This window comes from Cavia porcellus, unplaced genomic scaffold (assembly GCF_034190915.1).
Source record: "Cavia porcellus strain 051 isolate PalLab524CR breed Dunkin Hartley unplaced genomic scaffold, mCavPor4.1 scaffold_11, whole genome shotgun sequence".
Classification (NCBI taxonomy): domain Eukaryota; kingdom Metazoa; phylum Chordata; class Mammalia; order Rodentia; family Caviidae; genus Cavia; species Cavia porcellus.
The window spans coordinates 12,399,420-12,415,344 of record NW_026947494.1 but is presented as its reverse complement, the minus strand read 5'-3'; the positions used below and the strand labels follow the sequence as shown (position 1 = coordinate 12,415,344).

At 39.0% G+C, this 15,925-nt stretch overlaps 1 protein-coding gene across 1 annotated transcript in view; it reads right to left on the bottom strand.

Moving 5' to 3' along the window:
- Positions 1 to 15,925, bottom strand: part of Fbxl7 (F-box and leucine rich repeat protein 7) — a 379,539-nt gene that overhangs the window by 263,415 nt on the left and 100,199 nt on the right. Inside the window, exon 2 of the mRNA XM_003466725.4 lies at positions 11,266 to 11,355. Within this exon, the coding sequence (XP_003466773.3) occupies positions 11,266 to 11,355 (90 nt within the window). The remainder of the gene's footprint in view (positions 1 to 11,265; positions 11,356 to 15,925) is intronic.

Genomic DNA, 15,925 nt, shown 5'->3' with positions numbered 1-15,925 from the left:
AGAGGGAAAAGAAAATCACACTATTCCCAGCTTCTTTTCTCATTCAGATTAAATGATGGGTTAAACCTTCTACCTTGTTTTCCAAATATATTCACTACCTAGAAATTACACATTTATAAATCTCAGATTGCATGCATCTATTTCTTAATATGTGTCCTGTCTAGTTTCAATGCTTGAAAAGAAAACACAGTATCTTAACAGTATCCCAGTTTCCAGGAATGAGAACACAGCTTACAAAAGAAGATTCCAGGTCAAAGTTAATTCTAAGATATAGTCTTTTTAAAAGAGCAATATTATTTTCTCTGTTATGATTGCTTTTTCTAGTGTTTTCTTCGTGAGTAATCAGTGAAGATGTGCAGTTTTTTGAACTATCTAACTTGTGTCAACAAAATGAAACTCCTCCAATTTCATCAAAGAACAATAGACTCTAACTTGGTACTTTGAAATATCTGTGTATGAAAAACGAAAACGATTTAATATATTGAGAAATAAAGAGAATTAAAAAATTATTTAATAAAGTTAAATTGAAGGGTGAAAAAGAACATTTTTTCTTCTGCCCTTAAAATTAGGATGTGAGGTCCACCAACTCTTTTGAGTTTTTCAGTTATAAATTTATCTCACTGGGCGATCTAAAATGTTAAGAAAACTCTGTAAGAGAAACTGACTATTTGTAGAGCTAGTATCCACAGACAACAAACCACCTTTGGCTTAAATATGTTAAAATAAGTGAAAATGTAGAACTTAGAAATAGCTGATAGTCTATTCCCTTTCAATGGATCTGTCCTGCTTAAAGAAACATGTATGTTTCCTTAACACAAAAAGCAATAAAAAACACATTATTGGTAAATATTCCCATGGTGTATTTTATGTTTTCTTTCACATAGCGTGATTCATTTCCTTTTGAAAAGTAATTGTACCTCTCAGTCTCTGGACCATCTTGTTTTACACGGCTTTTGAAGGCATGAGCTTTGTGACCTTAGTTACAAAAGTCAATCAACAAGGTTATTATTCCTTGATAAAATTTTGAAGAGCCTATTTGTCCAGTCAAGGCATATTGACTAAATAGGCACTGAATGCCAAATACTTTGGTAGCAGCAGGATCTATAAAGATAGACAAAACACAGGTCCTTCTTAAAAAAAGTTCGAGCAAGTACCAGAATAATGCCAGGAAGGAGTCCATTAAATTCTCCCATGAAACCTCTCTGCACTCAGGATCTGGACTGAGAGAGACTGGCCATCGTCACTGCTCTGGATGGACCATCCTGTCTGGACACCCTCAGGGACCTGTGTGACAGGTATGCCCAAACAAGTTATGTGCCCAATAGCTAAGTAGTAAAAGTTTTGTGGCCAGTGAAACTTTACAGTAAAAGAAGAATATAAGAATATTTATGGGGTTCAATATTATATTATGATGTGATAAAAATAAATGTGTACCAATACCTTAAAAACATTTTTTACTTTAACTTTGCTGAAAGGGAATCCGTAGTAGCAGGAACTATGTGTACTAATTCTAGATTTGTGTCTCGAATATATTTCTCCACTAAAAAGATCTAGATTCGCTGAGGACATGTCTGATAAGAAGTATTGTGACAATGGAGTATTCTTCAGTGGCCAGAAAACAAGGGTGATTTTAGAGCATGAAAGACAGTGCTGAAAGAATAGAACTAAACACTGTCCACAGAAAAATTGTCCAAAAATCAAGAATTAAAAAGAGAATGGTAATCATTAATAATAGGAATAATGTGAATTTAATATACACTCAAAGATACACTTTGCGATACACTGTCCATGCTGGATTTCAATGACTTCCTCCTCTCTCTCTCTCTCTCTCTCTCTCTCTCTCTCTCTCTCTTTTCCTTTATCCACCTTTTACTTTGTATTTTATTTACACATTGAGTTTCTCATATACAAGAAACCATGTGATAATGGGAAAAATGTGAGTTCAATGTACAATCAAAGATACCCCTCTGTGTCTGATTTACTTAACATTATGGTCTCAAGGTGCAAGTGCACCTTGATTTAGTATAATTGTCTTATGTGTTTTATATTTTTTTCACTTATTAGACTGGTTGTTAATCTGTATGCATGATAACTAACTTTACAAGGACTTAAAAATACATGAATCTGATGCTGGCCAGGGGAATGGACGGGAAAGGAAGAAAAGAATTGAGATGGGTTACATGCATGAACAAATTCCCAATGATTACCCATGTAATCATTATGAACAGCAAACAAGTACTCATAGAAAATTTTTAAAATAAAAGGTAGATAAAAGATACAATCAAGAGAAAAGCTCATATAAATTAATTAACATAAGTTTTAAAAATGCTGCTATCCACAACATAAGATAACCATTATGGAAAGCTCATATTTATGCACATTGTAGTTATAGGGCTGTGTTAATTGATGGGTTTTCTACAATTTGGCTCAAGTGAACAATCACAAAATTGGGCCCTTTACTAATTTTGTACAAAATCCATCCTCACAACGGCTTTTGTAAACTTAGCTGGCTTGACTGAAGATTTTGGGACACTTAAAGCATCAGCCTCTGGCTGCTACCCTTGAGTGTTGAAAACAAATCCCCAGATCCATTATCCCATCATTTTCTGGTTCATCTCCTTCTCTACCTTCCTGGACATGTGAAGTTTAGAGTGTAGAGAGATGTGGTTTCCATGGCCTGCACTTAAAAATTCACATGTAAACACTGTCAGTTATTTAGAAAAACAAATGTCTTTATCGTGTCAAGTGACTCACCTTGCAAGACAGTGGTAGTTATAAATAACTAAATTTCTTGGTTACATTCATAATTATTTACCATGTTGCTCAGTCCTTCCCACAGACTAAATAATCCTTAAATAAATAGTCCTTAAATAACTCTCCTATCAACTGTAAATTATCTACAAATAATTTCTAAGCTATTTGTACGTTAGTCTTTCTAGGATGTGTATTTTAAATTTTCTTATGTATACTGATGTAAAGGACTATCCTTTAAAAGCAAAGTACTTTTCTTTCCTTATTTGTTAATCAGTCTAACAGCTTTGGGAGGTCGGGCTTCCTGAGGAAGTCAGTTTATCCTCAGGACGTTATTTCCTGGACAGAGGAAGTAAACAAACGGTATTAACATGATTTTTAAGGTCAGACAATGTCCATGATAACAAAGGATAAGTATTTTCAGTATCAGGTTGTTTGTCCTGAAGTGGTGGAGCCCAATCTTCTCGTATTCTCTCTTTATTGTAGAAGGTGGGTTTTAGTGTATAACCCTAAGGCTGGTAAGTGCAGAATGAAACAGTGTTACAACCTATTTATCCCAAACACCCCAAAGTATATGAGATCCACCAAAAGCCTAATACAAAGGATGTGTGGCCACTCACTCCGTCAGTAAATCTTAGGAAGACTTTTCAAAGCACTTTGTGAGCCTATCAATGCTGCCAGGCAAGAACCTTTCAGAAGCTTCCACTTCTCCCTGCAAGGACCCAGCTGGATTTTCCTGAAGTGCTCACACCCTGATCAGCACGCAGCAGCTAACTCCTGCCCTCCCACCTACTAATCATAACACAGAAAGCTAAGTCAGGTCCAGGGCTTCCCATTCCCTCAGCCCCGGCTAGCTTCCTCCTTCTCCAACCAAAGCTCTTCTTTAGCCCTTGCTGGGACACAATCCTAAGCACCCCAGATTACATTTAACTGTTCTGCAAGTGTTTGCCCCGGAAATCATGATAGCTAGGAAGCCCGTGAATCTTGCATTAAAAGAAAATTCCTTCAGGAGCCAAAGAGCTAACTGAAATAGTATAAGGATGATAAAATGAGAGAAAATGGCAGGCACTCTGGGGAGCCTCAAGGTGTAGCTTTATCCAAAATATTAAACTCAAAATTAGTTTTGAAAATTCTTCTATGTAACGGAAACACATTCAAGGACAAGGGTCATCTTCAGTGCTCCCAGTTTGGGACCTTGACTGACATCTCATACTCTTAAAATAAGTGTACTGGAACTTAGACTATGTTCTTTGATAAGTTCCTGTTCAGCTAATCACTGATCAAAATTTTCAGAATGATTTAAGGCCTTCACTACAAACATAGTTCTACTTAAATGAAGCACAGCATTTACAGCAGCAACACATTGATGACTTATTGAATACTATTTTTTTAGCAAAGAGAAAACAGTCGTAGAAATAAACAGAAGTATTTTATCCATGGAATTATAATATTAAAGATGAAAATTTTCTCATCAAAATACTCTATAGCATTAAAATATTACTTTAAACTCATTACATATATACATAAGAGAAAGAGAGAGACTTAATTTCCTCCTTAGATTATATGACATTTTAGCCATCGTGAATGATCCATTTGGAAGATGATTCCCCAAGAAATTAAGCCAGTTTTTGCAGTTAGGGTTTTATTGCTCATTTTTAGACTTCCATACCAATTTTGTAGATACTGAGCTGATGAGCTTTCCGCTGCTTAAACGAATACTTCAATGCAAATTTGACTTTATTAAATCAGGCACATTGAAGCTATTAGACACTCAAACCATCAGACATAATTAGTGCAGTTTTTCAAAAGTTACCTAACTTATAATTAAGTAGTAGCTTAAACAGTAAGAAAATTTTGGCCGTGAAGTGATGAACTGCTAATTGAATTACCAAAACACATTAAATTTCAACAACTAAAATTTTGCAAAGGTTTCCTAAATGATCCTAACATTTTCAGGGACAGTTAAGGCTAAAATTTAATGATTAAAGGCAAATAAAAATTATATAATAATCGGTCATCACCTTCCTCACACAGGGTAAAATCTCCTTCCACGCTGCTGAGTTCAGGTTCTCTTCCTTCCCAATGCCCCCTCCAACCTTCTAATTTGCATGACGTTTCAGAATGAATTTTAAGGGTACTTCTGTTGGCACTGTCTCTCTCTAGTTCTTTACTTTTTCTTCCTCCCCTGCATGTTACATTTTTGCTACACTTTCTCAAATGCCACAGGCTGACTTTGATTTTATTGCAATAACATGCTTCATGGTATACTCTCTGAGATCAGTGGATTCCACTTGTGGAAATTTCCAGTTAAAGAATAAACTGACAGATCAGTTTCAAAGGGAAAGCAAGTGAAATAATTAACATATACTTTCATATTACACAGACTTTAAATTCTGTCTCATGATTAACTTGAATATCAATTTGAAACATTAGGCCTGTTTGGTACAATCTAGGAAGCACACAGTAATTGTAACATACATATTAACACTGTGTTAGTTACTTTTCTCCTTGCTGATACAAAATATCCGACACCCAAAGTTAAAAGGTGGAGAGGTTTATTTATTTATATATTTATTGCAAAGGTTTCAGTTCATCACTGGCTGGGTCCAAGACAGTGAGGCGTTGCAAGAAGCATCACAGAGGGGAAATAGTTCATGTTGGGCAAAAGCTAGCAAAACAAATAAGCAGAAAGAAAAACTTCTTTCTGCCCCTTATATTGTATCCAGGCTATTGGCATTAAGATAGTGTCCAACCAATCAGCAGTCTGATTTAGTAGTCAACCACCCTTAATCCTAGCAAACTTAAACCAGCACTGCATCATCAATCAATCGCACACTGTAGATTCAGTCACCTTGGAAAAAGCTCCACCTATGAGCAGAGCATGAGGCACTGGGGCAACTTGGATTCTGAGTTTTGTCTTCTACAACTAAGAATTTAAGTCAATCCCTAGTTGATGTATGGATCATGAACAGGTGTCCACATATAATATTGAGAATGCCTTCACAGGTAGGAGTTGATACTGGAAAATTTACTTTTAAAAAGTATTTTCAAAATACACTTTTATAGAAACCTATAAAATGTTCAGCATGAAATTCTCAGGAGTTTTCCATGAGAATTACATAAGAGGCATAATGGATAAACCATTTAAACCAGGGTTCCTAGCCCACCTTTGTCTCTAATGTCATGGGATTTAGGGCAACAGTGGTCCCAAGGGCCCTCTGGCTTTCATTTCCTAATGGAAATATCCATGTCTGATTCTCAAGAGCCTTATGACAAGGAAGCAAAATTCAATGCAAGTGAGCTCATGAAAACACCTGAAATAAATGATGCAAAAATGTTGATTGAATTTGCTGGACCAGCACAGAAGAATTTTAGGGAAACAGAATTCACCGTGAGGTAAAAGCATTTTTCTTTTCCAGGGTGATCATGGGTATTATTTGTAAGAGTACACTCGAGAATTAGAAATAAGGCAACATAAAGAAGACAAAGTGAACTAAAACAAAGCCAGATGTTTAAGCATTTTCAAAATAACTATTTAGAACTGATCTAATTTGGGCACTGAAAACATGAGAGCCTATGACTGTGTAAATAAACTGGTGATTTTAGGTTCCATAGAAAGAATTTCACAACAAATATTTTATAAATCAACTCACTTCACGTCTCCAACAAGACATAAAATGACAGTCTTTTGAGGAGCTAATAGCCAGCTTCACAAATCACATTGAGCTAATGTATGAAAATGCTGTCATAAAATCATGGTATCAGTGTAAAGCAGTGTCATCATCCCAAGATAACAAGGTAATCTACTCAAGCAGGTTTGGGCCCTTTTACCTTTTGGGGCAGATCTTTCATCCTAGCAGAAGCAATGATCTATTTGGCCTCAACAATCTTTCTCAATGTCTTCCACCAGCTTTTCTAAACCTTCAGCCAGCTCAAAACAGCCAGAAATTAAATGGTGAGAGAAAGAGAGAGAGAGAAACAAGTGTCTTCAAATGCAAAAAACCAACTTTTTGAAAGGTTTTTTTTTTTTTTTTCCTTACTTGATCAGCTCTCACCAAGACATGCTACTTCAAGGTCTTTCTTGATGATTTATTAAGTGCATAATCTTAAACAAATATCTTTTCTCCGTGACAGAGGTATTTCTCAGTAAAATGAGTAAATCAGATCAGAGAATTGGCAGGGTCCTTTGCGCCTCTGAAAATCCTATGATTCCACAGTAGTCTGGCTTCATAATCAGTGTCTACAAAGCAGCCATCACATCCCTAAGTCATGCCAGCAGGGAGTCCACTGTGTGAACTTGGTTGTTTAAAGAGCAGTTGGATGAAGCTCACTCTTCAGTCAATTAACTTTGACCTTCAAAGTAAGTGTTTCGCTTTATGGGAGCTCCAAAGGCGACTGAGTTGGTGAATTGTCACCCTTACCATCATTTCCTACTTCTATGTTCTTTAAGAAGAAACCAATGCTCAGCTATTGTTCCTAGGAAGCTTCCTCCTGATCAAAGCCAACCCAGCCAATTCTGCTCATCGCTAGTTGCTGTGAGCTCTATTCAGCCATGGGCTGGATTGACTTTCATTGCTAAGGGTCAAAGATCATTTGTTTCACGAGTAGAACACCCCACGGATGAAAGTGGGACAGAAAGAATAGCAACACAACTGGAAAGAATTAAGTACAGCCTTACATTATTGGAATGCAGATTATGTTGGGGGGAAAATGGAACATTTCCAGCTCTCTACACTTGAACCTAAACCCCCTACAGTGTCAGGAAATCAGAAACTTAAACTGTCACAAGAAATATAATGAGCTGTAAAGAAAGCCCACACTACTTATCAAGCAGAAAGCCCTGCTGGCTGCCAATTCCTTAAAAGGAGTGTGGTTTTAGTCACAAAATTTTGCATAAGACTTTAGAACAAAACAGTCCTAGTGGGTCAAATATATCATTTTCTCATGGGTTAACACCAAACTTGATCACTGTCTAATGTCACCCAGGGTAAAGGAGCTGCACACACCGGAGTGGATTAGCTGGAACATGAAACAGAAGGGAGGAACACAAGTCGTTAACAAAGAAGCAGAGTCAATGGAGTGAACAAATGTGATGCTTCCACTATGGGATGGGCCATGTGAGCCGTTAATTTTGAGGTTACAGACAGTCCTGAAAACCGAAGGAAAACAATGCTTTTGAAGTCCAAGCCTAAAATCTCTCGTGACATCCAGAACTTCAGAGGAGAACATGTATTAAGATAAGTCAGCTAGAAGTCAGCTAGAACCGTGTGTTAGCAGGAAGCCCACCAGAGAAACACACAGTCACTCTCGGACCAGCAAGGAAGCTTTTGGCCAGCAGCCCTGCACTTTGCCTTGGCCAGTATCATCTCCTGGATGGACCTCTTTGAGTCCACTTACAGTTACTTACCATTCACACCCCAGCCCAAGGTCACTAGTGGCCCATGTAAGTGCCCTTCCTCTCCTCTACCTGTTGTCCTCACTCTGTTCACCAGGACCCATTGCTCAGAGTGGTACCCACATGTACAGGACACTGCCTGTACCACTGTACCAATAACCAGACACGTATACCCACACACGTACACATGCACGCACATGTTTATACACACGCATACACATACCTCTAACAACAACCACGAAACAACTAGGTAACTAACATAGCACCTTCCTACCCCAGAAAAGACCAATACTACCTCCATATCCTTCTAGCCCAGCTGTGACAGGTAGGACCACAGTTTTCAGGAAAGTGAAATATTATGCATCACAATATACACATCCCTTTTAGAAATCAACACGATTTGCACCTTAAAATTGAGAATCCCTCCTTTATTCTTCAGAGGCAATATATCTCACTGAATTCAGAGGTCAAAAACCAGATGATAAGGGAACTGAAGAAAGTCACCATAATCCGAGGTTCCAGAAAGCCAGTTACACACTTACCCAGTATGTTCCTGACATCAAAGGTTAAACGTTCTTGGAAACAATGAGAAAACAGGGAGAAAATCAGAGGTGAACTTTTGATTTGGGCAGAGATACTGGGTATTACTTTGGCGCTGAGCTATTATCCTGACCCTCATTAAATTTTTTATTATGAGACAGGGTCTCACTAAGTAGCTAAATTGCCTAGGCTGGGCTGAAAGTCACAATTGTGCTTCAGCCTCCAGAGTGCTGATTCTACAGGCTGGTACCACCATGCCCTGCCTCACCAAGGTGCCTTTCAAATGAGCGGCTCTGTACTCTGAGAAGCTAGCGCTTGCTTTCAGTTTGTTTTCCACAGTGCTGCATTCAAGGGTTACCCAGGTGCTTTCTGGGAAGAAAACCACACACTACCCCATAATTCCACTATGGGATTTCGGGCTGCCATAATGCCTCCACTCAAAAGGTAGACCAAGGCACTGTCCTGGAGAAAATTAACACTGGCTACTCCAGCTTCATCTTGCAAATTCAGCAAATACCTTTGGAATACATTTTTATGTAGCTAAACACATATTATTTTGTAATATTTTGAATTTCCATTGATTAGAAATCTGTAACACAATGAATCCATATACAAAAACAGCCAAACTGACATTTCCCCCAAACTTTTTCTGTTACACAAGCAAATGAACGGCATCTTTCAAATGGATAATTTCCTCTTAAGATCTGGAAAGAAATTTCATTTTAATTTAACACAGTTGCTCAAAATTCTGTTTCATATGACTGTCATTTTTTCCTGTTTTTTTTTCCTAGGTCTACCCTTGGAATGACAGAAAATACATACGACAAAACGTATAAAGCATTGGCTAGGCCTGCACCTCCTCCTAGGAGAACAGGAAAGGTAAGTGAAAATTGGAAGTCCCTGTAGATTTATTTTTTAAGCATTAAAAGCAGATATTTTTAAATGCATGGAGCCCTGAAGTTCCTTCCCCCAACTCCTGCAACAAAATTCCCAGTTCTGTATTTTCTACTTTTAAAAGGAAGGGAAAGATAATAAGAAAACTTAAATGTGGAGAAACACAGAAGTTATTTAAATATTTAACTTTCTATTTTCAATGCCACTTGAATTAGACAAATCACTGTGGTAAGAGTAACGAGAAAATTATGGTGGGAAGAAAAGTGATTATCTCTCAAAACACACTTCCCACCAGAAAGGATCACACTGAATTAAGCTCAAATGATTTGCACTCGGGCTTCTATGAATGAGACCCTCAAAAGCAAGCATCTAGAATCAATTAACAGGATTTGCACATTAACTTAACTGAATCTCAAGAATGGTTTAATACCCCCTATTTGAATCAACAGGCAGAAAATTAAAATTGGATTGCTTCCTGGTGTTTCAGTGCACAGGGGGAGACACTGTAATCTGTTCTCTTTACAACACTGGTGATGTATATCAAACAATGCTGAGATTTTTAAACACAAAAGGACATAATCCAGTTGTAAAAGCTACTTATATATCCAATGAGGAATAACGACCCCAGAGAAGGAACTTCAGTATTACCTGAAACAAACAAAGTAAAAAACAAGAAAAATGCAGATACAAGATACACACCAGCAGAGGGAAACCATCACCTTTAATGAGTAAACTGTAACACAGAGCCAGAGAAACCCAAAAACCCCACTGGGCCACCATCAGCACAGCACGTTCCCTGATGTCATGAGCAGCAGACATTAAGCTTCAGAAACAAAATTAGACATGTGTGTGCCTCTGCAACACCCAGCATACCACAGGAAGGTAGGCCAGAGTACCATGAAAACAAGCTGACCCCTTGCAGTCACTCCATAGATGTTCCCACCGGACTCTCATTCGCAATCGGTTTAGAAACAACACACATTCACAAAAGAAGCCATTTAATCGTTTCCAACATTCAAATGACAGGAGCTGATTCTCTAATTGGATAAATTTTACACTAAATCCCTGCCAGAGAAATAATTCCTCACTCAGTCAAGTAATAACTCATATCTTCTCGAGTATTGTGAAGCAATTAAATTCCAACATGTATTTTACAAGCCCAGATGTCAAATTCTTCATCGAGAATACCATGGAGACCAATCTATGCCCTGATAGGCATGATTTTCACTTATTCTTTAATTAAGCAAATTTCTTTTGCTTCTCCCAAATGTTAGTGATTAATTTAAGTTCTAAAAACTACATCGATCATGACCTTCCCATTGGCACAATCCTACAAGATTCTGTAGGAGCTTTCAACTGCAGAACACTGGTTTTATGATCATACTGTTTCCATACTAAAAAATAAACAAGTACGTAATATCATAAACACTTCCCTTCAATCCATCTGTTTATCTTCACAAAATAATGGTATTTGCCTTGGAATCAAGACATTTATATCCTATCAAATCGACAGTAATGAATACCAGTAACAGTGCAACTAGAAGAAACCCCATTTTCTCTTTTTGAATCATCTTACACACTCCCACTCAGTAGAATACAACTAAAACGCCCACATTTCCTTTGTCTCCCAAAAATAGCCAGCCTTGTGCGGGGAAGGTGTTAAACAATGAAGATCAGACGCCTACCTTCGCTAGTGGCCACATTCTTTTGGGCTTTGGTGGGCGTGTGATCCGTACTGGAACTCACGTCGGATGAGATGCTTGAGCTGCCTTTGCCTAGGGAAAAGAAGAATGAGCAGGATTTCAGTTTGGTAATTTCAGAAGTGGACCGTGCCTTCCTCTGGGGTCCCATACCAAGCCACATCATTTATTTCCAGGAAAGGAGCTCTGATATCAAGAATGGAGTTTATTAAGGTTTTTTTTTTTTTTTTTTTTTTTTGCCTAAAGCATTAAATATCTTTGGAGAAACAATCTGATCTGTGTTATAGCACAGCTAAAGACCTCTTATAACATGGCTTGCCTATAAACCCAAACAAGATTATAAAACATAGTCAAATATGATAGCGTAGTTTCCTATTGGCATGCATGTGGGGAATGCATCTACTGCATTAGCTTTTTATTTGCAGCTATAAACCATGCACTTCTCAGTAAAGAAAATGAGCAAATCTAAGGAAGCATTATCAGAGGAGCATGAGCTTTCTGGCTCCATGTAGCTACACCACATTAAGAAAACAAATTCCATGTTTTAACAGAGCTTTCTTTAATACAAAAACACTTCATTTTTCTTTTGCAGTGGTTCTTAGGGACAATCTTTCCATCGAAGGGAACATCTGGCAATGTCTGGTATTAGTTCTGCTTGTCACAACTTGGGCAGGGTTGCTGCAGGCATCTGCTGGGCAGTAGCCAGGGGCCTGCTAATCACCTCAGAATGCACAGGACAGTCACCCAATGAGATTTATTCCATCTAAATGTCAGTAGTGCTGAGGTTGACAAGACCCAGTCTTAGCATTTTAGCTCAAGACTAAGTTTCTACTCTCTAAACTTCAACATAGTCATAGCCCTTGCTACTGATCGATAAATATTCTCCAAAGGTCACATCAATGTCTGTATATTCAAACTATGCTTTACTTCCTGTTGTAATCAGGGCAATTACAATCAGGACACAGAATTTATAATATTATTTTATGATGGTCACCCAGAGTTAAACATAAAAAGTGCAGGAAATCTGTCCACAACACTAAGACTCAGAATATTTAGCCAAGGGCCTGGATCCCACAGCACTGCTCTGAGTGAGGAGCTGAAGACCTAGAGCCCATGACAATGCCACCCACGAGTCCAGCTGGAGGTCTAAAGCCCATGACAAGGAATCATGCCAGTCTGTTTTTTGGATCTGCTCTGGGAAGGCCCAAAGGTCAGTGGTGGAGGACAGAAAGTCTATGCTAGCGGGGTGAAGGAGCTGTGCTGGTAGGTTGAGGGTTCTACACTGGAGCTGAGAAGTCATGCTCAAAATAAAGACCAAGGCTGCCCTGAAAAGTACCTCCGTCATCCTCAATGACAAGGAGGTCCCGAGCTCTTCCTATGATGAGAACAGTAGAATACATGCCAGAAAGCCAGGGTGACATGCTTCTCCTCAAAATTAAACAGCACACATCTTCCCCTCCAGAGCCAGGAAGCAATGCTCAACGTAAAAAAGCAGAGCTCATAGGGGCTGGGGAGTTAGCTCAGTGGCATAAGCACCTGCCTGGCAAGCATGAGGTCGCGAGCTCAATCCCCAGCACACAAAAAAGCCAGAGTTTGCTCACACAAGTGAACCACAGCCACACTCACTGACAAGGTCCAAAGCTCCTCCGATGATAATGATCAAATTCATATGGGGGAAGCCAGCTCCTCCTGGAGAACCAATAGCTCAAAACAGCAACACTTAGGAAAATCCACAATGCCTAACTCATCTTCTCCAAGTCTCTGTTTATGCTGGCAACTTTCCTCAGATGAAACATTTACACTCAGCACCATGCTGATTTAATTCTGCTGGTGTTAAGTTGACCACCAGTTTAATCCATAGCACTTCCCAAAGAGAGAAGCATCTAATAGCTACGATGGGCAGAATTCAAAGATGCCCCATGGTACCCATGTCTTTGTAACTTTGTATCATCTTCTTCCCTTGAGTGTAAGCAAGCAGAACGTGTAATTACTGCTTAATTGACCTTGAACCAATACAATATGGCAAAGGTGAGGGGATTTTTGCATCTGTAATTGAAGTCCCCAAGGAGTTGACTTAATCACCTGAAAGTCATGGATGTGCCTGAACTAATTAGGGGAATGTTTTAAGAGGATCTAACAGAGACAGCTTCCTCTTACTAGTCTTACAGTCCAACCACCTTGAGTGCTAACACCTCAAGGAAGTGAATTCTGCCAACCAGCATGTGAGCTGGAAAGAGGACTGCAAGGCTTGGATAACAGTGCCTGACCATAGCTCCAGGAGACTCTGCAGAAAAGACCCAGTTAATACATGAACAGAATTCTGTTACAAGGAATCTTTGAAAGAATCCAGTGGACCTTGAGTTATGCCACCAAGGTGTGGTATATTTTTATGCAGCAACAGAAAATTAATGTGGTGACCAATTCATTCCTCACAGCTGAACTCTTAACCCCACACATTGTGATTAGAATTCTAACATTCACATTGGAAATGCTGTTTTTCATGGTCTGACCTGCCAAACAGCACATGCGATGGAATCAATGTTCACATTCCCCCAGCATTCAAACATTAAAACTTAACCCCACAGAGATGGTACTAGGAGATGAGGACTCGGTGAAGTAATTAGATCATGAGAGTGGAGCCCTTATAACAGAACCTCCTGCCCTCATCCACTGTAAAGACACGATGAGATGGCTGTAAATGAAACACGCAGTTGCCCTCAGCACTGAACCTGCCCTCAAATTGATCTTGGACTTCCTGGTCTCCTGAACTGTGAGGAATTAACTTCTGTTTTTATAAGCAATCCAGTCTACAGCATTTGATTACAGTCATCTGAGAGCGCTATGACAGTACACAATCACAGTTAGGTGGAAGATGCTTAATTTCTGAACTCATAAGAATAGAAAAGCATAAACAGGCTGGGATTTTAAAGAGCTTCAGGACTTTGCTAACTGATGTTGAAAGTTATGGAACAATTCAAACTCATGGATAATATCACTAGAGCAGACCAGTGGATGCTGTCTCCTCTCACGACTGCCCCAGATTCATTGTGGCATACGGCTCTGAATCAAATCTGTTGTTTCCATCATCTCTCCCCATGCACAGAGGCCTCCCTCCGAGTTTGCTAGCGTGGTGCACTAATCCTCCATACTATGCTGTAGTCAGCTCTTGGTCCGGCACTAGTTGCCACGGCTCCCATTTGTAGGTGGGTTGTCAGGGTGGGCTGGGAACTGGTGTGTCCATCTGATCTCTGCCCCCACCTACTTCTCTGCTTCTCAGTCTTGGGCATTCAGTTCTCCTCCTAAAAGCCCCAGTGCCCACATCTGGTAGGGAATACATGATTCCTAAAGGCTCAGTCTATGATTCTATGATCTAGCATTACTCTTCAAAACTGAGTAAAACAAATGCTTCTAACAGGGCAGAAAGCATCGCTGTGCACCACCAGCATATCCACTTAGCTTATTTTAATTGTATTATTGCTCAGTGATGTGCAAATGGAAAACTAGAAATAAAATCCATCTGTTCTAGCTCTGGTTCAATGAAAAAACTAAAACAAAAGAAAAAATTAAGCACAGAAACAATAAAACCCGTAACATTCAAATTAGCAGCATTAATTTAATGTGAAAGATGATGTTATTTTGCAATTCTTCAATAACTTGTCTTTCAAAACTTCAGCCCAGCACTGGCTGCTCTGAAAGCCAACATTCTTTCCGACTGGCGTGTCCGTGCTCCCCTGGACCAAGGGGCGACTCAACCCACAACCTGCAGGCCGGTTTCCTCTGCTGAACGCAGGGAGGCCTTTTTCCTCCAATGAAGTGACGCATCACTTGACCTTCATTCAGTCCCTGTCATTCATATTTTTAAGCCAGTTCTTTGCTTCCTTAGCCCAACCATTGAAAACACAGCGTCTTCCTCAGAATCTGGGAACTTACAATAATGAAATCGTGTGGCAGGGGTTTGTTATAAAGGAGAATTAGTATGCAATTACTGTTTCTTAATTTTCAGTAAACACATAATTGCACATATTCATAATTGGTTTACCATTCACATACATGTACAATGACCGGGATAAATGCTACATCCATATCTTAATGTTTATCATTGCTTTGCGTGGGGAACATTCGTTATGACAACCAAGTTGAAATCACCAGAGAAGACAGGTTTCTGAGGAAATTCTCCGACATCCCTGAGAACCTGGGTATACACCACCACTCTGAGGACCAGAAATTAATAAATCCTGCCTATTAAGAAAGAAAATAAAGTTGAGAGCACAGTATTACTGGTGTTATTCACACCATGAACACTGAATATACAGTGTGTAGAATACTCGAATCAAATATTCACATGCTTCTTCTTATTAAATATCCACCACGCCACACACCAGCAATTCTAGATCTTTTTTTCATTATTGGCCTTCTCCCACCAAGGAAACTTTAAGAGGAGTTGGTTTTTTTTTTTTTTTTTCCCCTAATTATCTCGCCCAGGGAAACTGTAACATTGAAGATATGCTGCGTATCTGGGTGTATGTGTGCTTCATACTTCCAAAAGGGTAAGGTTGCTTTTTACTTCCCAAAAACAGTTCTTTTGTACAAAACAGTACTGCCTTCATTGAGAGCAGAGTCTATGTTTTATTGATAAGTAAATTTT